Source organism: Onychomys torridus, chromosome 7 (genome assembly GCF_903995425.1).
Source record: "Onychomys torridus chromosome 7, mOncTor1.1, whole genome shotgun sequence".
NCBI classification, from domain to species: Eukaryota; Metazoa; Chordata; class Mammalia; order Rodentia; family Cricetidae; genus Onychomys; species Onychomys torridus.
Genome location: NC_050449.1, coordinates 30,067,163 through 30,090,386, shown reverse-complemented (window position 1 = coordinate 30,090,386; position 23,224 = coordinate 30,067,163). Strand labels below are relative to the sequence as shown.

The window sequence follows — 23,224 nt, the reverse complement described above, 5'->3', positions numbered from 1 at the left end:
CTGAGTGGAGTCCCCTCTTCAGAGGCCCCTTCCTTGAGACCTTCTCCTCTGGTTTTGCCAGCCCTGAGAGTGGGAGGTGTGCTTGCAGGTGTGGCTTCCCTGTACACCAGCCTTCTCTTGTTACCCTCCCCTTGCCTAATTAACCTTAGGCCTCGGTATCAATTCCTTATGTTAAATGTTCTTTCTCAGCTAATGCATGGTTTCTGTCTCTCAACAGGACCCAGTTGGCACAAGTAATGAGGAGCTGAAGTTTTCTGGGGCTGAAGGTTGCTTCTCTTGGCTGCCCTGCACGCAGCTCCCCCTCCCTCCCCCATTCCCAGAATTATTTGGCTGCTAGTTGCCAAGGAGACGGCTGACAATTTCCAGTTGCCAAGCCTCCCCCCTGAAGCCTACAGAGACATTCTGGGAACTCCTTAGTCCGTCCTGAACCCTAGCCAGAAAACTTGGAACACCGGGCCAGGTTGGGGTGGAGGGCTTTGGAAGGAGACGAGGGAAGCCAGCCAGTCCTGGAAGGAGGGAGCCTGGAGGTTTCTGTGGACTCTGGTTTTCTCCACAGATCCCAGGTGCCTGGCCTGCAGTCAAGGGCTAAGGGCTGGCCTTGATGGATGCCCCCTCTGCTCTGTGTGAACAGATGCTCATCGGATTCAGCTCAGGTGTTAACTGTGTCTTCTAGACAGGCCTTTTTACCACAGACACAAAAAACGGTCCCCACACTGTCACCTCAGGCCTAAGAGAAGCCCCCGCTGCCTCCATCTAAGGAAAATCCAGGGAAGAAGCTGGCAGCTGAAAGCTGGGAAGGGAAACTTGGACATTCCGTTGTCACCAAGCAACACTTAACACCCGTTGAGACGAACATCACGACCCATGCTGTTTGATAGGAATTGTCAGCAGTGTCAACCACAGCAACCGGAAACCTCACTCTACAAACGTAGTGTGTGAAAATACACATTTCTGCATTTCACTAAAATCCAAATTGATTGCAGGGGCTTCCTCTCCCTCCCAATGTCCATCAGAATCTAGGAGGTGCATTGCCATACTTTGAAGAGGTCTCCAAAAGTTACATGTTTCTGGGGCCCATGTTATCATGGGATGGGCTTATAAGAAGCAGTTAGACACCTTCACTGGGAATGGGATTGGGTGCCCTTATGAAGGGGCTTGGTGAAGGGAGTTTGTTTCTTTTTACCCTTCTGCCTTCTGCCACATTAGCACATGGCACTCATCCCCTCCAGAGTCGTAGCACGAAGGCACAGTCTTAGGAGCAGAGAGCAGCCCTCACCAGATAGCCAAACCTTTCCAGCACCATGATCTTAAGCCTCCCGGGGCTGTTGCTTCTAAATTACCATCTCTGTTCTTCTGTCATAACAGAAACCACAGACTGACACTTGGAAGACACCATAAACAGGGACAGGTGTCCACTCCCCTCAGTCCAGGCTGGTGGCATGTCCCTTGTCCCTGACTTCAGTAGGCCTGTGCGTCAAGGGTGGCAGTCACGTGTCTGCCCTGGGCCATAGCCGGCCTTCCCCAGGCTCATTCCTTTCTGGGTGCCTCTTGACCTCTGAGGAAGAAAACCTCTTCATCTGCTCTAGCCCCCCACAGGCCTTGATCCTTACTCTCCCTCAGTACACCTCACCTATTCCATAACTTCAGACTTCTAGAAAATTAGGAAAAAATGAGCCTCTGTTCATAATCCATGCGGCAGTGTAGAACTGGACATACGGTTGAAGCACCATCCATTTTATTTTTGCAGATGTGTTTAAGGTATATGAAATACGTTATTGTATTTCATCAATGAATACTTTAATACTTATTTTAAGATAGAAACACAAGGAAAATTCATGAAAGTATTACTTTACATAATCAAATTAACAATAATTTCCTGATATTATCTGATAATGATCAATCCCATGTTATAGAAGAAAAACTAGACTCAAAGTGGATAAGTAAAGTGTGTGTATGTATGTGTGCATGTGTGTGTGTGTGTGTGTGTGACTGAGGACAGAACCCAAACCTTTGCATGTGCTAAACATACTCTCTGAGTTACCCGCCAACCCTGTAGTCACATTTTTAGCCTAGGAAACAGGGATAGAGAAGGAAGGCTTTACACAAAGTGACCCAGGAGAGGCCTGATGTGAAGAGGCCCCTGGAACGGCGAGCAGGTGGAAGGTTGTTCGTTTCCAGACTTCTGGCACTGGACACGAGACCTTCTTTCCCTCAGCCCCAGCAGGTGTGCTAGCTCCTGTCACACCCTCGACTCCTCTGCTCCTTCCTTCCTTCCTCCCCTGACATGCTCAACCCCCTTTCCCAGCCACTCCAGCTAGGACTTCCTTCATTTCCTCTCCAGACCCCAAGGTGCAGTTTGCAAAGTGACTGGTTGGTGACCTTAGCTGCTCCTCTGTCCCTCTGTCCCTTCTCTCTGTTTTGAGCACAGCCAAGGATGTGCTGAGCGTGGAGCCTCTGACCCGTGTCCTCTCCAGACCCGCGGCTCATCTTCAGCTGGTGTCCCCATGGACCCCTGTTGGGCTCCAAAAGGTGTACATGGAATAGCTATTAACTTCCAGAAGCATCTGTTCCCCAGTCCCATCTGTCCATCCTTCCACACTCTGCTTCTCTCTAAAGCCCTGATACTGCAGTCAAGTGGCATGCAAAGTTCCAAAATGGTTACACAGGCCTGAGAGCTGGGTTAGAGCGCAGAGCACAAAAGAGTGAGTCTACTGTTGTCTCTAAGAGGCAGAGAGATGAGGAGACAAGAGGTCAAAGGAGTTACCTAGCTCTGAGTTTAACTAGCAGCCAGTCTGATGTAGCTGGTAATAACCTGTGGCAGGGTAGAGGTGGGATGGGGGCGGTGGTAGGAAACCAGGGTGCCTGTGTCACTCACATGGATACATGGTCGAGAGACACAGTGAAGAGCTGGACGGCCCTTTCAGATGTAGGAAGGTCTTCCCAGCCTTCCTCATGGGCCTGGGAGGGGGCTCAAGATGTAGCAGAGCAATCATTTCCCAGTGGTCCAAACATGTTACGGAAGAGGAGCAAGAGCACCCTCACGTTGTATGTAGCTGACAGGACTATGAGTTGCCCCATCAGAAGAGAAGGGATGTAGCAGTTCCACAGACTCCTGGCTGGGTAGAGCGGACCACTGTGTCAGAGCAGACAGGGACAAACTGGATGATGATATCCATATCCAGAGCTGGAGAGCAATATGGCACATGGAGATCAAAAGTGGAGAGAATGTGAGCACACTTGAAAAATGTGCCTGGCCGAACTTTCTCACAGAGTTGTCGAAAACACCTATGCCATCCAACTTTTCCTGCCTTCAGACTCCCAGTGAAAAACCAGCTCTCTTAGGTACCACAACTTATCAGGCTGCAGAATCACAGGAACTGGGTCCTTATAACACACCTCTTCCTTAGGGGCTGGTGTATGGCTCAGTGGTCAGGTGTTTGCCTAGCATGTGTAAGGCTCAGCACAACAAAAAGTTAAAATAAAATAAAATAAAAAATCTCTTGCTATATATACCCCTACATCCTGTTGGTTCTGTTTCCCTGGAGAAAACTGATGAATAGGCCTCTTTCCCTGACTTCTCCTTATTTAAAAAAAAAAAAATGTGAACTGAGAAGCCCACCTGAATCTTCTGTGATCCTGCTGCCCCTAGATCAGAAAGAGATACAGGGGCTAATTCTGCAGGCAGCATCGAGTAACTTCTGGTGCAGAACAAACCCTTCTCACAGACAGGAACATGTTATAAGTTTCCTAATTCACATTGGCGCAGCTCTAAATTCTCCCCAGAGACAGGCTACGGCATACCTTGAGGTGAAAGGCAGTTCAAGGTCCTCCATTCTATGCCCCCAATCTAAGTGTGTTTCTTTTTCCGTGTTGGTTGCGTGTGTGCATATATGTTTACATTTGTGGGAGCACACATGTAGGGGGCAATACCTGTGCAATTGGAGGCCTGAGGTCTTCAACTTGATTCAATGAGGCAGAACTCTCTATCAAACTGGGGATCCCCTGTCTCTGCCTTCTAAGGTTGGAATTACAGATGGGCTGCCATGCCCACATGGCATTTACATGGGTTCTGTGGATCCAAACTCCAGTCCTCAGGCTTGCATGGCAAGTGCTTAACCACTGAGCAATCTTCCCAGCATCTAATGAGGTTCTGAAGATTCCTGCTTTGAGAAACATGGAGGTCAAAACGAGTGACCCATAGGAACTGGTCTGTAGGTTCGGGCACACCTATCCTCACTACATAGTTGGAATCAGAGCTTCAAGGGCTACCCATTAGTTTGTTCTCCACACCCTGAGCTGAGGGGATGGGATAGGAGACCTTGGCCATGGGTTAGGGGAGAAAGAGACAGGGTCTGTTCATAGTGTTGTTGTCTTAGGGCAAAATGACAAGGGTCAGAGCATCTCTGGACCTAGAAAGAGCCTGCCCAGCACTTGCCTCTGACAGTGATCCTGTCACCAGAACCTGACACCAGACATCAGATCTCCCTTCTCACTGGGGTCCAGGAATCTCACCCCCCCCCCTCAACCTTGCCACAGGGGATGGAAAAATCTGACCCCATCTCAGACTGTCATTCAAACACCATGAGGGCAGCAGGACATGATAGGAGGCACACAAGAAGAAAGAGGACTCAGAGAACCCTGGAGAACAAAACAAAATGCTGAACTCTACTCCAGCTATAGACACCAGACTTCACCAGTTAAATCCAGCTGGGAGCACAAATGGTACACCTACTGCATGCTAGGCAGTGTTCACCTATATATGTGTATATGTTCTCATGTATGCATGTGTGAATCATATCAAACAGAAAGTGCAAAAAATTTTAAGGCCCTACCCAAATCAATAAATAGGACATTACTAACATCCAAATGTCCACCACACACTAATATAAATTTCATGTCATGTATACAATATGTTATAACCCCATTTATCTATGAAGTTACCGAAGTTCCAAGAAGCTGGAAACTTCTTGAAATCCCACAGTCCTTCACTGTGTTTGACTCCTCCTACACCTCTAGCTTCCCACAGAATATGGGGACACCCCAAGAAGGGATGAAGGCCATTCATCAATGTGTTAACCCTTAGGTGCCCTTCCTTGGAAGCCCCATATCAAGCATTTGGCAGGTTTTGAGGCTGGAGGCCTTATTCTACCACATCCAGTGACACTCTGATACCATTCAGTTGGAAGGGCAGAGGCCATGGTCCTCTCAGCCATGCTTGTCCCTCCCTAACCTTACACTATGGATAGAGTGAATTATCAGGTGAATAATTCATGAGTTATCAGGGCAGTGAGGGTAATAAGAGAGAGCAGGGGTATCAAGAGGGCTGAGGTTGGCAACCTGAGCCTGATCCCCATCCTCCCAGGACTCCTGTGTCCTGAAGAGAGGGACTCAAGAGTTAGGCAGGAGCTTCAGGTGCCCTGATGGGGCCATGGTGGGTCTGCGTGCCCATCACAGACCGACCATTCCGCTGCCAGCTGCTGATGCTGTTCTGCCTACTACATCCAGGAGCCTCAGGTGAGTGACACTCAGACCCTCCTCCATCCCCTTCTCACACCCCATTATTTCTTCCCCTTTTGCACACACATAGTCATTTAATGGTGTCCATTCACCATCTATCTGCTAGACATTTAATTAGCATGCACGAACTATAATATGTAATGTGCTATTCCATTATTAGTTGGCAATTGATGGAGCTGGGTGGACTGGTAAAGGCTGCTCTCCTTTTCCTTGGGGCCACGATAGGATCTGAGGAAGCCAGAGTCCTAGTCTGGAATCCTTACAGAGAAATTTCCAGACCCTTTATAGCTCTCTTGTGTCCCCAGGATTGTTATTTTATTCATCTAATCAGACTGACCTTTGGATGCTTGTTGAAAACCCTGTCTTGGAGATGGAGAAACAGGTTGCTGGTTAAACGATCATGAGGAGCCTGGCTTGGATCCCGGGGCCCATGTAACAAACTGAGCATTTCTGCAAACACCTGTCTCTCAAGCTCTAAGGGATCCAATACCTTCTTCTGATTCCTGCATGCACATCTGCAAACACACAAGTGCACATATACTCACACAGACATGTGTGCACACACACAAATAAAATAATTCTTAAAACAAACAAACAAAAAACAGACTCCTGGTCCCTGATCCCTTTTCAAACTATGGGATTCCTACTCATTAGTCTGAGGTAGAGCCCATGAATTTCTCTTTCTAGCAGATGGTTTGATGGATGGATGGATGAGAGGGCAGGCAGCCTGGCAGGGAGGTGGGAGGGAGGATTCTAGGATGCCCATCTATGTCAGTTAAGTTCCCTTTCAAACATCTAAACAGGGAAGCCCACAGGCTCCCTCAGGAACTATTTCTTGCCCACTAGCCCCATAAATAGCCCCTCAGTCTCATTGAGGCTCCCTGGGCCTGCAGAACAAGAAACAGGCTTCAGGCAATGGGGTAGAGTGCCCCCTGAAATCTAGGGCAACACAGACATCATGGTTGTCTCTTGTGTCCCCAGACCAAGCCCACTCAACCTCCAACACCCCTGGGGAGAAGGCCTTGTCTATCCAAGGAGTGCGGGGCAGCTCTGTGGAGCTAGACTGCCGACCTGGACCTGCTCCAATGGCAGTCCTCTGGAGCTTCTCTCCACTGGGTTCCCTGGTTCTTCAGCCTGTGGCAGTCACCAACGGAGCCTCTTCGAGGGTGGAGTCTGGGGCGAAAGCTCTGGGCGTCGTGAGTCTGAAGAACAGCAGCCTGGTGATAGAGGAGCTCCGAGAGGGTGCCCGGGGCCACTTCCTTTGCCAGACCCTGCTTGTGTCCGGTGGCCAGATCCACACCACCTACTTGTATCTTACACTGGCCGTGTTGGGTGAGGCACCACGTCTGGGGTTGCCAGCCTTCAGCTGACCTACCAGCTGCTTTGTATCTCTATGCATGCACTTCTTTGCATGTGGTAGATCCCAGATTTAATGACTCTTCCTTGGAGGGAGGAAACCTGGGATTTGGAGGCAGGGATGTTCCAAGTCAAGTGGCCAGGCAAAGCCCATGGACAGCAGGGCAAGGGCCATTGGACAGTGGTCTGTGTAACAAACCCATGGCTTCTTTTTCTCTGGTAGTGCCTGTGTCCAAGCCTCGGGTGCACCTGAGTGACCCATCCCCAATAGAAGGAGTCTCTGTGGTGGCCTCATGTGCTGTGAGGGAGGGCACAGAGCCATTGACCTTCTCCTGGCACCATCACACACCCCAAGGCCCTGAGAAGGTCCTGGTGGGTCTTTCCGAGCCAAGGCTCCAGCTAGATCCAGTCAACCGGACCCACCTGGGCTGGTACAGGTGTAGTGTCGGCAATGCAGTCAACCAGCTGAGCAGTGATGGAGCCTTCCTAGATGTCATCTGTGAGTTGAACTTGGGACACTGGCTGCCCCCTCTGGTCCCGTGTCAGAGCTTCCCAAATTCTTTCACCGGAGTTCTCTAGCCCTCCAGACTCCAAAAGGCAAACATTAGATGGTGCTTTTTCCATCGGGGCAAATATGTCTCTCATATCAAGGTTTTTAACCTTTGAAAGTTATGAGTTCGTTTTTCCAGGAAAAGGGGCCATCTATTTGTATTCATGATCTTACCTACAACTTGGGGAGTGGCCTGAAAATTTGGTCTTCATGTCGAGTATGTGGGGCTCTAACTGACCAGCAGACCCCTGGGGGAGCAGGGAGAAGGGCCATAGAGCTGGTCCCAAGTTTGAGCCTGAGAGCTGCCAGTCAGAAACCAGAAAGGGAAGGCTGACGGAAGAGAAAGCTACTCCAGTGTCCATTATGTGTGTCTCTGATCTCTTGAGAATGTGGCCAGTTTGAGCTCTGCTAATAATGGTAGAATGCATCTATGATATTGAAAACCTACTTGAAGTGAGAAAATATAAAATAGACAGCACCAACTTTTAAATTGAATAGCTATTGAAATTATGTTCTAGATATAACTGGATAACATAAATATTAAAGTAAAAATTGCTGTGTGGTTTGTTTGATTGAACTTGGTTATTTTTGCTAAGATTTGATTATCAGAAATTTAAATCCACACAGTGGCCCCAGAGTGGTGGTCTAGAGATATCTGTTCATTTGCTTATTTTATTTGTTTGTTTGTTTGTTTGTTTGTTTGTTTATTTATTTATTTATTTATTTATTTATTTATTTGACAAGGTCTTAGTTAGTCTAGGCTGGCCTCAAACTCACTATGTAGCCCAGGCTGGACTTGAGCTCCCGATCCTCCTACCTCTGCCTCTCAAGACTGATATTCTAGAGTATGTCAATGTCACTTTGCCCACCGGTCCAGAGGTTTTAAGGAGCAGGGACTGATGGAGGCTTTCCAGTCATAAAGTAGATAGTGTGTAGGGATTACACATTGAAGACATGGAGCAGTAAAGTGAGCAGGAGCTCTGGGGGGTGGGGAGTGGAAGCAGGGTGGAGGAGGCAGGCAAAGACTTCCTTCCCTTTGGGGAGTTGGAAAGAATGTCAGGAGTGGAGATCCCAATTGTGGAAAAGAGGAGAGGGAAGGCAGGCTCTCAATGAGTGAATAGCGCAGGCTGTAGGGTGTGTGTTCAGAATGTTGTCCCTCCATGTTTTCTTCCTTTGGAGTCTGGAGTGGCCAACCATTCCTCGGGAAATCCCTCAGTCCCAGACACCTAGAGCAAGCTTGTCATCCAATTTCTCATCTGCCTTGTAGGCCCCTTGCTTCATCCCAACCCTGTAGTCCACACTCAGTTCCCGCAATATGAGGCTCCACCCTCCAGCAGCTTTGCCTGCTCTACACTGTACTGTGCCTATAACCCATTCTTCCCAGTGTCTGAGTTACTGGAGGCTCTAGCACAGGGCTTACAGACAGCCAGTGCCCCAGGGATGGGTGAAGAGAATCAGTAACAACACCGTGAGTGAATGGAAAGATGGAGAGGTGTGATGGACCTTCCTTGTCCCCCAGATGGTCCAGACAAGCCTGTGATCACTGTGGAGCCACTGGGATTCGCTGAGGATGGGTTCTGGGCCAGTGAGAGGGAGGAAGTGACCCTGAGCTGCCTGGCTGCATCCAATCCTCCTAGTCACTATGTGTGGTTCCGTGATGACTCTCAGGTCCACACTGGGCCCACCTACATCATTGCCAGTGCTAGCCGCACCCACACAGGACTGTACACCTGCCTGGCCCACAACAGCCACCTAGATACCCACACCCAGACCACTGTCCAGCTCACCATCTACTGTGAGTGTTGGGTGGGGAGGGTACCCAAACCTGGAGTTTACCCAGATCTATGCTCAAGCTGTCCACAGCCACCCTTGGGGGACATGGTGTCAAAGTTGTTGGAGTGGGGGAAGGCATGTCTGGAGAACCATGGGAAGAGGCTGAGAGAGGGACATCCCTAGACACCCAAGGACATTACTTCCATGATTCTAAGGCCTGGACTGAGGCCCAGAGAAGGGCACTACAGTGACAGGCAAGATTCCCAGGGGCAAACATGGGATCCCACAGGAGCTCTGAACTTCCTCCCCCTTCACCTCCTGTTCCTTGACCAACCCCCTTTTGTCCATTTCCTTCTCCTTTGTCACGTCAGTTCTCCATGCCCCCACCTGGGCCAGGCCTGCTGGGCACTGGCGGGAGATGCTTCAGCTCCTTCTCACCCACCTCTCTGCCTAGATCCCCCCAAGGGGCAGCCCTCCTGTGCTGTGCCCCCCACCCTTGGGGGTGTGACTCTGCTATGCACCTGGCCTGGGGGGTTCCCAAAGGCCCAACTTCATTGGGAAGGGCCCCAAGGGAATGGCCCGACAGCCCCCAGCAATGTTACCTGGAGTTATACAGCCACTGGACTTCCGAACGGCAGCATCTTCACCTGCATAGGACAGCACCCAACCTTGGCTACGCCCATCCTCTGCACAGTCACTCTCTGTAAGTAGACATAGGTAACACCCGGAATCCTGGTGGTGTTAGTTCCAGGTAGTGTGGGTATAACTCAGGGGATGTCTAGAAGGACCTGGGGCCTGGGATTAAGCTCTGGATCTCTGGCTCCCAGGCACTTCAGGAAACATGGAGATGGTAACATTTAGTTCTCAGCTTCCGGTCCATCATGTACCCTGCCCTCCTCAGTGTCTGCTCAGAGCTTTGGCTGGTGACACCCTCACACTTACAGTCTGTTTCTGCCTAGGACATGTTGATCTGGAAATAGACTTCAAAGCTCTCTTTGCCAAATGTTCTCTTCTGTGTCCCTCTCTGTACACCCATGCCCAAGACAGGGTTACAGTGGGATTCATTCTGTCTTCAAAGCGCGCTCCCCAACCCCCAAGGCTCCAGGCTGTTTTCTACCTAGTACCTAGTACTCACCGCCTTACACAATTGCTGCTTAGCATCTGTTCGCCTTGGGGCAGCCCTGGATCCATGATGAAGAATGAGACTGAGTGGAGGGAAAGGTGGGCCTGCCAGGCCAGCCCTCTCCCCACAAGGCCACACTGATCCTGTCACTCCCTTCCAGGGGAACCTCCAGGGAGCCCCACCTGTTGGACCACAGCCACAGTAGGTGACCAGTTCATCATGCTGAGCTGTGAGTGGCCTGGAGGTGGCCCTCCTGCAATGCTGAGCTGGCTGGACCGACAGCAGTCTCTAGGTGATCCAAGCTCCTCTCCAGCAGTCCACCTCCTACAGGCTCAGAGTGACCTGGCAGGCAGAGAGTTCACCTGCCAGGGCTCTCACCCACTCAAGGCCCCCGGCTCCCACTGCCCGCTGAGGCTAGGTGAGCAGGGACTGGTCATGGTTCTGGGGTTTGGGCAGGGGAAGCCCTTCAGAACCAGGATCAGGGGCTCCGGAGGAGGGCAATGCTGGGCTGGGAAGTGAGTCAAGAGAGAGAATGATTCACTTTCACTTTCTCTCCAGGAGCTCAAACTATTTACCTGTGTGTGTGTCTGTGTGTGTATCTATGTGTGTGTATCTCTGTGTCTGTGTGTGTGTGTGTATGTATCTGTCTGTCTCTCTTTCTCCCTCTCTCTGTGTATGTCGGGTGTGTGTGTGTGTCTGTGTCTGTGTCTGTGTGTATATATACACCCTTGCCACTCTGCCTGTGGAAGTCAGAGGACAATGTGTGGGAGTCAATGCTCTCCCTCTCCCATGTGGATTCTGGGGATTCCATGTGAACTCAGGTTCTCAGGCTTGATGGCAAGCTCCTTTACACAGAGCCATTTTGCCAGCTCCCCTTTTAATCCATAAAATGAGAGAGCTTGGTCCAGGTCAGCATTGTCTATTAAAAATATAACATGAGCTATATATAATTTTAGTTGCCACATTAAAAAAAAGTAAGAGGTAAAACATTTCATATATTTAAAATTCATTCCAATATAATAATGTTCTTTATAGCCATTTAGAATTTTTCACACTACCTTAAAAATGCAGCATATTTGTAATTTACCATACCGCCCAATGCTTCCTGGCCTCATTTCTAGTGCTCAGTGGACAGACACATGCAGCTGCTGACTATGGTTTGGGATTGGGCAGCATCGGGCAGCACTGATCTAGATGGCATGGGGACACTGATTGCATTTCTCATTTTATCATTTGCATAAGGGAGGTGCCTGACCATGTTCTTGGTGTTCAGTGTTTCAGGTATCCAAGACCTCTCTACCTGTGTCCCTTGGTTTGTTTGTTTGCTTGTTTGTTTGTTTGTTTGTTTTTGAGACAGGGTTTCTCTGCGTAGTTTTGGTGCCTGTCCTGGATCTCAATCTGTAAACCAGGCTGGCCTCGAACTCACAGAGATCTGCCTGCCTCTGCCTCCCGAGTGCTGGGATTAAAGGCGTGCACCCCCACTGCCCGGCTGCCCTTGTTTTATCTATGGTTTGATTCCCCCTTTTGTCTCCACCCACTCCTTCCCAGTCTATGAACAACTGAAAAGAAAAGAGTTCCATACTGAAAGATGTGAAAATGCAGGGGAGGTAAACAGGAGCTCTGGCACACAACAGGTCTCACAAAATGATTCCCCACTTGCTCTCCAAAGTCTTTGAGACTAGCAAGCTTTAGGGGGCTTTAAGGAGATCAACTCAAAATCTTTCTTTCTCAATGACTCGGTCTCAGAAATTCTATGCAAGAGATCCCTTGGCACCTGACCGTCAGGGGCCTTCAGAAGCTGAATACCTTCTATGGCCCTGCACCATGTCAGCAGGGAGATGGCAGGCTTCTGCAGGAAGAGGGCCCCTGCTAGGTGCTCTGGTGCTGGGGTGGAGGGGGGCGGAGAGTAAGTATCAACCCTGCCTAAAGTAACAGAGGCTGGCATGGGAAGGTGGAGGATCATTCAGGCACACTGCCATGACCAGTAGACCCTGGAGTGGACCACATCAGAAGCCTGAACAGGAGGGCTGAGTGGTCCAGGAAGAGCTGCCTTCTCTCTTCCCTCAAACCAGCATCTTCCCAACAGCTGGGGGCAGTTGCTTTTTCAGCATCACCTTCTCTGTCTCTTCAGAAGCCCCGCAGCTGGCAGTGGCTGAAGCCCGTGTGTCAGTGCTAGAGGGAGAAGAGGCCTGGCTGGGCTGTGCTCTCCAGCAGGGCACACCACCTGCTCAGCTTCTCTGGCTAGGACCCCAGCTACAGCCTTTGGAACAAAGTACTTATGGATTCATGCTACACCCTGAGGGTACCCACCTGCGCCTTCAAGTCCGAGATGCTGACCCAGCACAGCACAGGGGCACTTACCAATGTGTGGCCCGCAACGCCTTGGGCAATAGCAGCCGGAGTGTGCTGCTGGAGGTCCTGAGTGAGTGTAAAGGATGTGTGTGTTCCTGTGGCAAGGGACATAGGTGACCAGTAGCTACAGAGGGCTTTGCAGAAAGCTTTGAAAATGACTTTCTCCAAAATTTAGGCACCTTCTAGAGGGGAATAGGAGTCTGGTGGACTCTTAAACACAGGCACAATAGAACTCCACACTCCTTCATTTTATCAGCGAGAAAATGGAGGTTACAGATGCTCAGGGATACACACGCCACCCCATCTCTCCTCTCCGCAGACTGTCCACAGGAGAAAGCCGCATAGTTGTTGCTAGGCAGATGCCTGTATGTATTCCCTTCTTCACTCGCCTCCAGGGTATCCAGCCCCTCCTAATGTCACCATCAGCCGCCTGACCTACAGGCGACAGCGGAGAGAGGTGCAGCTGCAGTGGGCCATCTACGGCCCTGGAAACCTGACGGGCTTTCTGGTGCAGCAGAGGGCCAGCGTCCCCAGCTCAGAAGCTGGTGCTTGGGAGGTAGCAGCTAGTGACATCGAGCCAGAGAGCAGGGACCGGCGTCTGGGAGGGTTGGACCCAGGAGTCCTTTACGCCTTCCGCATCCTGGCTATGAATCACCACACTGCAGGACATCCTTCAGAGGTGAAGACACCAGGTGCTGGGCTGGCAGCAGGGAGGAACCTCACCTCCCCCCAACCCCCAAACTGAAACCTGGTCCATTCTCCCCTTCACAGGGTACCCTGTTCCAGTACTTTGCTTCTATCCTGAAGGGTCCCTTAGCCTATGTATGCATCAATTCCTTCTTTCCTATTGCTCTTTCCTATCTCTCTCTGGGCAGCTTAGGAGGCCCCAGGCATAGGAGTAGACCCCTAATTCAGTTTCAGTCTGAAGAAGCTGGAGAAAGCATGTGATGTTGAGGATTTAAGAGGAGCCCACTCTGTGCCTCAGTCTCACCTCTCAAGGAATAGGAGGTCTCAGCTCCCTCTGTCCTGGGAATATCTTAGTTTATGGCCTACTTCCTTCAGGCCTGATATGCCAAGATAAGTAGCATTATGTGTTTTCTGCCGGAAATGGGGATTTGGCTGGGAATCAAACCATCAGCACCAGGTAGCCAGGTCACCTCTTTTGATGGGAAAGAACTGAACTCCACACTCCCTGGGTCTCTCACAATAGGCAGCAGAGCCTTTGGGATATGTAGGGTACCATCTCTGTACCCTGTGAATCACTGTTACCCAAGTTCATTGATGGGGCTAATTAATACAATGCATGCTCTCGCCTCCTAGTGGACCCTGCCTTCAGTGTCTACCCAGCTGTACTGAGTGCTGCAGGCACAGGAATGGCGGTGGCATTGATGGCCTCTCTGTTGGTGTTCCAGTATGCTGCCCGGCACCCACACACTTTGCCCTGTGAGTGGGAATCTGAAAGGATGGCTGCTTGACCCCATAGGGCAGCCAGGTGTAGACCCACCCAAAGGGGAATCTAGATTCTTCCTTTGCTGGATGTCATCCTTTGATGATCAAGACCCCAGCGAGTCTCAAGCTCTGGGGCCATTCCCCTTAGGTTCCTGAGACTGCATAGAACCCTCTAGGGAGGGGAGGGCCATTCTCCTGGGGTCCACACTCCACTGGTCCAGTTATGATCTTTCATGTCTTCCCACAGGCCTCAGTCGGTTGCTTGTTCCCACGTGAGTGTACAGCTTATCTTTATGGGTCCGGGACTTTTCTGAATTGGAAAGGAAGGCTGGGGAGGTGCAGATGCCTCTAACAATCTTCTCTCCCTTACCTACTTCGGGGAGCCCAGGCAACAACAGAGGGTCTCCAGGGAAGGCACCGAGGCACCGGCAGGTAGGTACCACCTGTGCCAATGCCTACACAGAGACCCCTGCTGGGTTCCATGCACATGGTCTGTCTTGTCCTCTGAGATCAGCCTTGGTGTCCCTGCTCACTTGTGCTCTTTCTAGGTACCGAAACAGCAACTGCCACCTCGAGTTCAGACCCTGTACAAGAATCCACTGATGCTCCAGTGAATGTCACCATCACAGTGACTGCAACCCCAGGAGTTCAGTGAAGGTGCAAACAGGCAGAAGGAAGGTAAGGAGGGTGCAATAAGCCTGTCAGACTTTGGTCCTAAAACCAAAGGAGGCAACTCTCCCTTCCCCATCCAACACGTGGATACTAACTACTTCCGACTCAATATCTAGACTGGAAAAGTGGTACATGGCCCAGCTGCAGCGCCTCACATGACAGAAGAAGCCCTGATCCAGCTTGTGGCAGATAGAGAACACACAACCAACCGGAGACAACATGGAAGGCATCTGAGAGCAGCTGAGAATGGTACAAGAAATGTCTCTGATACCAGGGAACTAAGAGGTAGCTAAGCTCTTTCTAGAAGAGGTGTGGAGAGGCACTGGATTGAGCAATTTCTCACTCAATTACATCAACGCCTAGCAGAGTTATTTCAATTACAAACTTCCGAGCTGGTTGCCTGGGCCGTGCTTTATTGGCAAGGAGAAGCAGGTGCCTGGCTATGTGTTCCCTTTGTTGAAATGCAGCTTAGGAGCATCCCTGACCCTGCAGTGGTCAAGCTGTGTCAGCAGAGGTATTCAGCAACACTCCTGCCACCAGGCCTTGGGGAGCTGGCGAGAGAATGGAGGCTGTTCCAAAGTCACATTCAGATAGCTGCCAGCGTGAGTCATTGGCTCCGAGTGTGTGTGTGTGTGTGTGTGTGTGTGTGTGTGTGTGTGTGTGTGTGTGTCTGAAATCTGGGTGAAACACAGCGAGTGCTTGTTTGGCTGCCTGGAAGAATCAGAGCTGCTTCCACAGAGGACTTGGACGAGAAGAAAACAGCTGCAGAGCCAGGGCTGATCGGCCAGCAACAGGGAAAGTGGCGCCTGACAGCAGACAGAAAACCAGGAGAAACCCAAGCTTCTTTGGTTCTCACACCCTTCAGCTTTATTAGAAAAGGGTTTTGGCTTTCCTCACAGCTCTCAGGACCGACTGGGTCTAAGAGTTAAAAGTGGTTTATTTAAGTGTGGGAAATGAAACACAAAATGGCCACACCCGTCTGAAGGGATTCTGTTGTTTTTCTGGTCAGGGAAGATGAACCACTTCCACTATTCAAGGTGGTAAAGCAAGTTTCTTGGAAGGCGCTACATTCCACCCTGGAGTTCACACTCCAAGGATCCTGAGGTTGCCATGACAACTTCCTCCCTCCTCGCTTCTCCCCATCCTCCTGACCACCTGATGCTAACCTCCCTAACAGCTGCCCATGGTCCTGCTCCCTCCCAATCCCGACAGTTAGGACAAAGGAGAGGTGGTCAGGCCCTTGGGCGTTCACCGGGGATTTGCAGAGCAACAAGGTGGAGATTATGAAGTCTCCAAACAAGACATTACACGTTGCACGCCACAGGGCCACTTTGTGCCCACAGGAGTGCATGAGTACCCTCTTCACAGTCTACTGTGTGTGAAAGCAGCATTCTCTTTTAATATAAAATCGTATCAACCAAATAAAACCTGTCAAAACTACATCACTTAAAGTATGTACAATTCCAAACATAATATCACAACTTTAAGGAAAATAAAACATATTTCTCAATATAGTACAAAACATGCATCTCAGGGTCAATGCTGTAAGAGTGAGCAATACAGGTAAAGGACAATTCCAAACAGTCTCCTGGTAGCACTGAAGCTAGCGGAGAGAAGTGACATGATCAGCATGATGGGATGCCTTGGTCTTCAGAGATTCAGTCGATACAAAGAGAACCCTGCAAACACCTTGACGATGAGATCACTTCAACAGTTTAGAATAATACAATTAGCCCGGGCCCTGTACAGCACCTATTACCAGAGTCGACACATAACTGAAGAACACAACCAGGGAGTGGCAACATGATTCTCTAGGACTGGGGCAAGTTTAATGTGAAACAGTCACCCAAAACATGAAGAGGCCCTACCAACTTCATGTCATCCGAGCCAGTTGAGGATCAAACCTACAGGGTGGAGAGAGAGGGGAGGAGGGGGAGGAGGGTTAGGGCAGGTTGTCAATGAGAGACTCCTGAAGGACTTGGTGCTGCTCTGTCAGAGAGAGAGAGAGAGAGAGAGAGAGAGAGAGAGAGAGAGAGAGAGAGAGAGAACGCAGCAGCAGGGGTGGACAAGGCACTCGCTCTGGACTGGTCCCATGGAGAGTGAATGAACACTTCCAAAACACTGTGTAACTGGGAACACAGGTGACAGAGCAGGTAAACAGCTCCAGTGCAGGCTCTAGTTGGTGTGTGAGTGAGGGATTTCATGCCTGCTCTGTTTGTTGTGGGGATTGGATGAGATCACACTAACAAACAGAGTCTCATACACGGTAGTTCCTCCACAAATGTGTGCCGCCCCCTTATTTTCCTATGGCCTCTTAATTCCTGGGGAACTGACGCTTGCTAGGACCGCTTTTGATGACTGCGCAGGGCATGAAAGTTCAGAGAAAGTCACACTGAGGAGAACTCAAACTCCTAAATATAAAGGCAATTATATAGATTTATATTTATATTTATATATCTCAATATATAAAGCCATTTTTATAAATAAAATACAATAAAATGGATAACACTTAAAACAGCGTTACTATCATAAATAAAGCAGTCCACAATGAGATTGCCCTAAGGGTAAAGTCATTTTCTCTTTATCATGGGCAAGACCCATGTCAAATTCAATCTTTAAAAGCAGTTTCTGACCTAAGGCTCATGCCAACACACCTCCGCTTCATGAGTCACAGTGAACTGCCCACAGATGTCTGCTTCCTGCTCTCTGGAACGAGGCAGCTCTGTTCTCACTTAACTGGCAAAACACACAGTATGTCTCTGTGTCATGTGTCCTTTGCTAGTCACAGATGTAAGGGCTGCAGCTAACTGCCTCCAAAACTAATTGCAGAACTCCTATACTGTACTTGTGAACCTCAAGATCACAGAACTTGCTTCTACAGCAGCCCCACTCCCCAGCTATGGGACTCTGTTCACTGCACTCTACCAGGGATAACTTGCATAGTGGCCCTGCTGAAACAGCACATATCCACTAACAGGTCTATTTATAAAAGATACAAATACATGTAAGGGAATACTGACACATTTATAGAGAGTTGATTAGTACAGTATCTTATTCTCTTCCACTGCAATTTGTGGGAAACTAAAACTAAACGTATCCTGGGATTGTTGGATCCTACATAAAGAGAATAGTTTTCTGGGTTTTTTGCCCCCCAAGGGACACACCATTGAAAAACAGAGCAGTGATCCATCAGGGCCTGGTTCAAGCTATGAAATGCATTTGTAGTGCCTGAGGTTTCTGTTTTACATATGGAGAAAAGGCTTCCAAAGGCAGCTGCAAGGTTCTTGCCACTCAGAAAACAGTAACTGTGATGCAGAGACCCTGCTGACCAAAGACTGAGTTACTGTTCACAATGATGGCGGCCAGAAAAACTGTTAGAAAATGTCCCTAAACTTTTTCTTCAAGTTTAGCCTTCTGCTACAATGTGGATACTGTTTTCCAAAGGCCTACATGTTAAAGGCCTGGTTCCCACGGTGGCATGTTTAGGAAGTGGTGGAGTCTTGAGCAGGGGGTGAGTGTGAGGGCTTCAGATCTAGAGGCATGTTCTCAGAGAGGATCTGCACACTCTGCTCCTCTTCTCTTTCTCCCCTTACCTCAGGCTCATGGTAGAAGCTATCTTGCTTCACCATGCGTGCCCACCATAATGTGTTCCCTCAGCACAGGCCCCAAGCTACAGGTCCATTTGATCACAAACTGGAACTCCTACAACTGTATTTTGCTATAGTGGTAAAAGGCTGACTCACACATTCTCACTCATACCTTCCAGGATATTGCCCATGCTGGAAGTGACAAAATGACAATCTTCAAATGGTGGCACTCCGCACACTATGGAATAGAATCAGAGCTTCACTTAGATAGGTCCCTTTAGCCCTCTTCTTTCTTCTTAAGGTATATAACATCTTCTCTTCAAGCTATCACTTTAAAAGTCTTATTTTGTACATACCCTTGCAAACAGTGCAAAGAGCCCATGGTGACCATTTTGCAGTGGACCATGAAGGCATTCACTTTCTTTCTGAGCCTGGTTCCCTTTCTCCATAATGCAATAATCCCACCAGACCTTACATGCTTCCATGTTCGTAACACTAGCTAATTTGCTATCCAAAAGATTGAGCATAACTTGTACCCAGGTATAGAGAGAAAATAAGTGAGTATCAGTACTTTTTTGGACAGTCATAAAATTTGTCAGTTGGGTTTGCTATGATAAGCATAAGATCATAACTAGGGTTGATTTCTCAATGTTCTCAGAGAGTCTGTAACACAGGGTAAGTGACAGTTTTCTATCAGGGACTGACTTCTAATGGCTTGGGCAGTTCTCCTGCCCACAACTGAACAGGCCAGAAGATGGGACCCAGGACAAGTTCCTGCTGCCATTGAAGGTTCTGGGAAACAGATGATTAAAAACTACATAAAACAGGTGGGAGGGTCCTACTGAGGGAGGAAGGAATGAAAAGGGGACACTTAAGGCATAAATAATATAAGAGGGCACACATTTTAAGATACATTCATGACATTACTACTACAAAAAATAAATAATGATTTTTCTCTGGTTTGAATTAATGTCCTTCACACAGTTTGTCCCCAGGCCTGTGTACTTCCTCAGGTCTCTTGGGCTTGCTGAAGGACCACGGACAGCCCGTCTAGAGGAAGGCCAGGAGACCATGCTGTCTTCTCAGTGCAGTCCTCCAAGACAGGCGACAAAATAAGAGGGTTCCAACTTAAAACTTTGCCCTCTGCTTCCGAACAGCCACTGCCCTCTCCTAAAAAACAGAGAGAATTGGGTGCATTGTAGACTAACAGTGGTCTTCACACAGCTGTTTTTGAAAAGAGTGTGTTGAATAATAAAGAAAGATGCAGAAGTCAGTCTCACTTAGGTTTGGTTTGAATCCGAGGAAGAAAAGTACATTAAACACCCCTCAATTCTCTTGAGTTACTATATAAGTCATTGAGATTAAAGTGATCCTCTTAAGAGCCCCTAAAAAAGTACCTTAAGGAAAGATTATCGTTCCTATAGGGACTCAAAAGAAAGCAGGGCTAATGCTCACAAAATGCATTATCCTGCAAAGTCCCCCGCTCTGGGACTAAGGTGTCTAAGCCTGTTTGGATAACATCCCCTAATGCAATGGGATTAGCAACCTGAGCCATCTATGGCTATACCATCCTGAATGTGCATGATCTCATCTGATCCCAGAAGCTAAGCAGGGTCAACTTTGGTTAGCACGTGGATGGGAGAAATAGTGTGGGCTGAAGGATGTAATAACAGGATTTCCAAGAATTTCTCTTATCCATCCTTATCTTTTCTGGAAGTACCCAACATTCCCACCCAGTTTTCTAAGCAATCAGTGAGCTGACCATAGAAAATTTGCTGATACATTTCTCAGCCCACCAGAGACCAGAAACTTAAGTAGTAAAAATGCCTCCCTGTCTGTACCTCTGCTGAACTCTGCTGTATCTTCTGCGGAATCAGAATTGACATCATTTGTATTGTCCTGACAGCAGGTATGCTGGGCGGGGGTTGGTGCCACACTGTCCTTGATGTTCTCTTCAGCTAACTGGCCACAATCAGGAACTGTGGAAGCTGGACACACTGGTACCTTCAAGGTACTGAGGGGCTTCATTTCCAGACCATCCTGAGGATAAGAGGCCACCACTGGGACCAAAGGAAGGGGACTGTTGGTTTTGGTGAAACACCTGCAGAGTTGAAGCCAAAAGAAACAGAACTGAGTGTTTAGGGGCACCAATAATTAAAATAAGCTCATTTAAAAATATAATGAATATTTAAAATTCACAACTCTTAAGAATTATGCTTTAAAAATAATTAGTTGGCTCATTCTTATTTGAAATAACAAAACCCTGAAAATTAGTTATAGTGATGATAGGAGAATGCGCCAAAGGCAACCCTAGGGACAGAACCTTTCATGACGCAACCCACGCACTTCCCTTTAGCTCACTGTCAGAGGCCATGTCATCAACTAGTCCCCAAATACAGCACTCAGGAGCAGAAAACACCAGCTACTGCAAGGAGCGAGGGAGAGAAAGAAAGGACAGGAAGCTAAGAGACACAGCCGCACAAGAGGAGTGACCTCATGACAGTCAGAATAAAAATACACGGCTTTGAATCAGACGGTGCATTCGTTCCTTTTCTCGCTGCTGTGAGAAAATACCGGACGGAAGTGACTTGAGGCGGGGAGGTTCACCCCAGCTCTGAGTTCAAGGGTATGATGCATCGTGGTGCAGAAGGTTTGGCAGCAGGAGCTGCAGCAGCCAGTCGGTCACACTGCCTCTGCAGTCAAGAAGCTGGTGTCTCGTCTGCTTTCCCACTTTCATTCAGTCTGGGACCCAGTCACAGACCGGTGCTGCCACAGTTAGCATCCTTCCACTTCCGTTAACCTAATCCAGGAACTCCCTCACAATCATATCTAGAGGTTGGTCTCCTAGGAGATGCTGGATGCCGTCAAGCTGACAGTCAGGTGGTTTTCCTCTCAGCCTGGGAGGAAACCATACTGAGGTCAGCCATTCAGAAGCCAAGAGTTGTAAGATGTTTTTCCCACTGTAGAATTAATTGGCAGGAATTTACCTGCACCAAACATCTCCCTTCAATTCCATTCTACTTCTATTCCCTGCCTCCAGCTAAGAAGTGTGCTCTCAAACTGGGTACTGTCTGACTCAGTCTTCCAGTTCTCGGACTCTTCCGCTGCTCCCTGCAACTGCTGTCTCACCCACCCTGTGCACTCTCCATTCAACCTGCTGGGCCTTTTCAGCCCTGAAGTTTCCACTTGGATTCTTCTCAGCCAATATGCCCACGTGCTCATTTCCTGAGTTACTTGTCTTCTGAAAGTCCTTGAACATATTTATTATACCTGCTTAACGCCATTGTTTGCTAACAGTGATGCGTGGGCCATCTCAGGATCAGCTTCTAATGTCCTCATGTTTCTCCCCAAGAAGCACCACCGTCCCCCTTCCTTAGATGGACTCTAATTCTTTCTCATTTCTGCTTGAATCTTCTGGATGTTTTACTGACACTGACTCAGTCTTCTGCCACGTTCTTTCTCAGGCCCTTACCCCAAGACTGGAGAAGGCCTTCAGGAGAAACCCAGACTGCCTTTGAAGGAGTGGGTTCCAGTTCAGTTCCCAACTGCTCTGGTTACTCCCCGATGTTGTTAAATTGTCTACATTTTATCATTGCCATCTGTAAGAATGAGCTGTTCCTGCTACTGGTACATGTTTTTAAATTTCTACAATTGGGACTAAGAAAAGTTTGAAAATGATGGGCTTTTATGTAAGGTAGACAGGAACAACACAGAAGAGAGCATCTGTGCTAGAAATGGGTCATTTGAGAGAATAATGGTCAGAATTCTTTATTTCCATCTTTTACATGGGGGTGGGGGAGTTGGGGGGGGGGGGGGCTTCTGGGACAACCAATTAGGAAAGGGGTCAAGTTCTATTGGCTCAAGTCATTGGAAAGACCAGTTTCGAGCAAGACGGTGCAGACAAGCCTGAAAGAGAACAGACACATGTCAGTAAATCGAGTCATTAACTTAAATAAACCCAACTTCTATTTCAAATTAAAAAAAAAACAAAAAACCACTAACTGTACAGTTAAAGGACACTAGGGATCTAATTAACTTTTGATAATATGGTAAACCATGAATATGACCCACATTTTCCCATGCAGGTTTCAACTAGTGCAAAGGACAAAGAAGTACAGACAGGAATGTCCTGGAGTCAGAACCAGAGCCCTGGGGCGTAGACACGTCACCTCTCAAAAGAGTCCAGTACTAACTCTGATTTGCTCTCTTGGCTGTTTTATGCAACTCAGAACTTCTAACAGTGTCTTTTAATCAATGTCTCCCATATACATTACATTATGTTGTTAGTCTCTCCAGGTCTCATACTTAGTGGACCCCAAAGTCCCCCTGTGGATTCAACACATGGTACTGGTACCCACAGATTCTGAATGTGTTAAAATATGGGCGATGTCAAGGGGGAAATCTTTCTAGTTTCAAACTACTATTAGAGAAAACTTAATGGGTATGAGGGTCTCCATAAGTAGTCTCACAAAGAAGATTCCCTCCAAGTGTCAAGCACTGTGGGAGACATTGTGAATAACAAGGTAAAAACAGCGGTGGTCCTGTTCCCAGCTAGCAGAGGAGGTAAACAAGCAAACAAAAGTTACAACCGAATGTGGGGAGAATGTGGGGATGTGGAAGTGCTGCTGCTGCTGCTGCTGCTGCTGCTGCTGCTGCTGCTGCTGCTGCATGTTCTCCCAGGCTGCATCAAACTCTACTGACTTCATAGCCGAGGACCTGGCATCAGTATCAACTATGGAACTGGGGCATTTCAAAAACCCAGAAGTATCTCTAGTTAGGGAAATCAGTGTGACTGCTGTGACTTATTAGAAGTATTTCTTTTCTTGGGTTTTTTGTTTGTTTGTT

At 48.5% G+C, this 23,224-nt stretch overlaps 3 protein-coding genes across 6 annotated transcripts in view; 2 read left to right on the top strand and 1 right to left on the bottom strand.

Moving 5' to 3' along the window:
• The window catches only part of Ddx25 (DEAD-box helicase 25), a 36,792-nt gene extending 33,331 nt beyond the window's left edge, over positions 1-3,461 (top strand). Inside the window, exon 12 of the mRNA XM_036194002.1 lies at positions 218-3,461. Coding sequence (XP_036049895.1) covers positions 218-237 — 20 coding nt within the window. The 3' untranslated portion in view covers positions 238-3,461. The remainder of the gene's footprint in view (positions 1-217) is intronic.
• A 1,967-nt stretch (positions 3,462-5,428) lies between these two features.
• Vsig10l2 (V-set and immunoglobulin domain containing 10 like 2) lies at positions 5,429-14,775 on the top strand. The gene is given in 13 exon segments (XM_036192516.1): positions 5,429-5,455; positions 5,457-5,514; positions 6,499-6,849; positions 7,097-7,372; positions 8,943-9,218; positions 9,651-9,899; positions 10,480-10,737; positions 12,451-12,741; positions 13,067-13,363; positions 13,992-14,114; positions 14,368-14,396; positions 14,504-14,552; positions 14,669-14,775. Coding segments are annotated over 13 exon segments (2,391 nt in total).
• Positions 14,776-15,685: 910 nt separating this feature from the next.
• Positions 15,686-23,224, bottom strand: part of Cdon (cell adhesion associated, oncogene regulated) — a 90,940-nt gene continuing 83,401 nt past the window's right edge. For all 4 annotated transcript variants that reach the window (XM_036193385.1, XM_036193387.1, XM_036193389.1 and 1 more), the window contains 2 exons: positions 20,221-20,480; positions 15,686-19,549 (listed from right to left, as the gene is read on the bottom strand). In XM_036193385.1, coding sequence (XP_036049278.1) covers positions 19,389-19,549; positions 20,221-20,480 — 421 coding nt within the window. In that variant the 3' untranslated portion in view covers positions 15,686-19,388. The remainder of the gene's footprint in view (positions 19,550-20,220; positions 20,481-23,224) is intronic.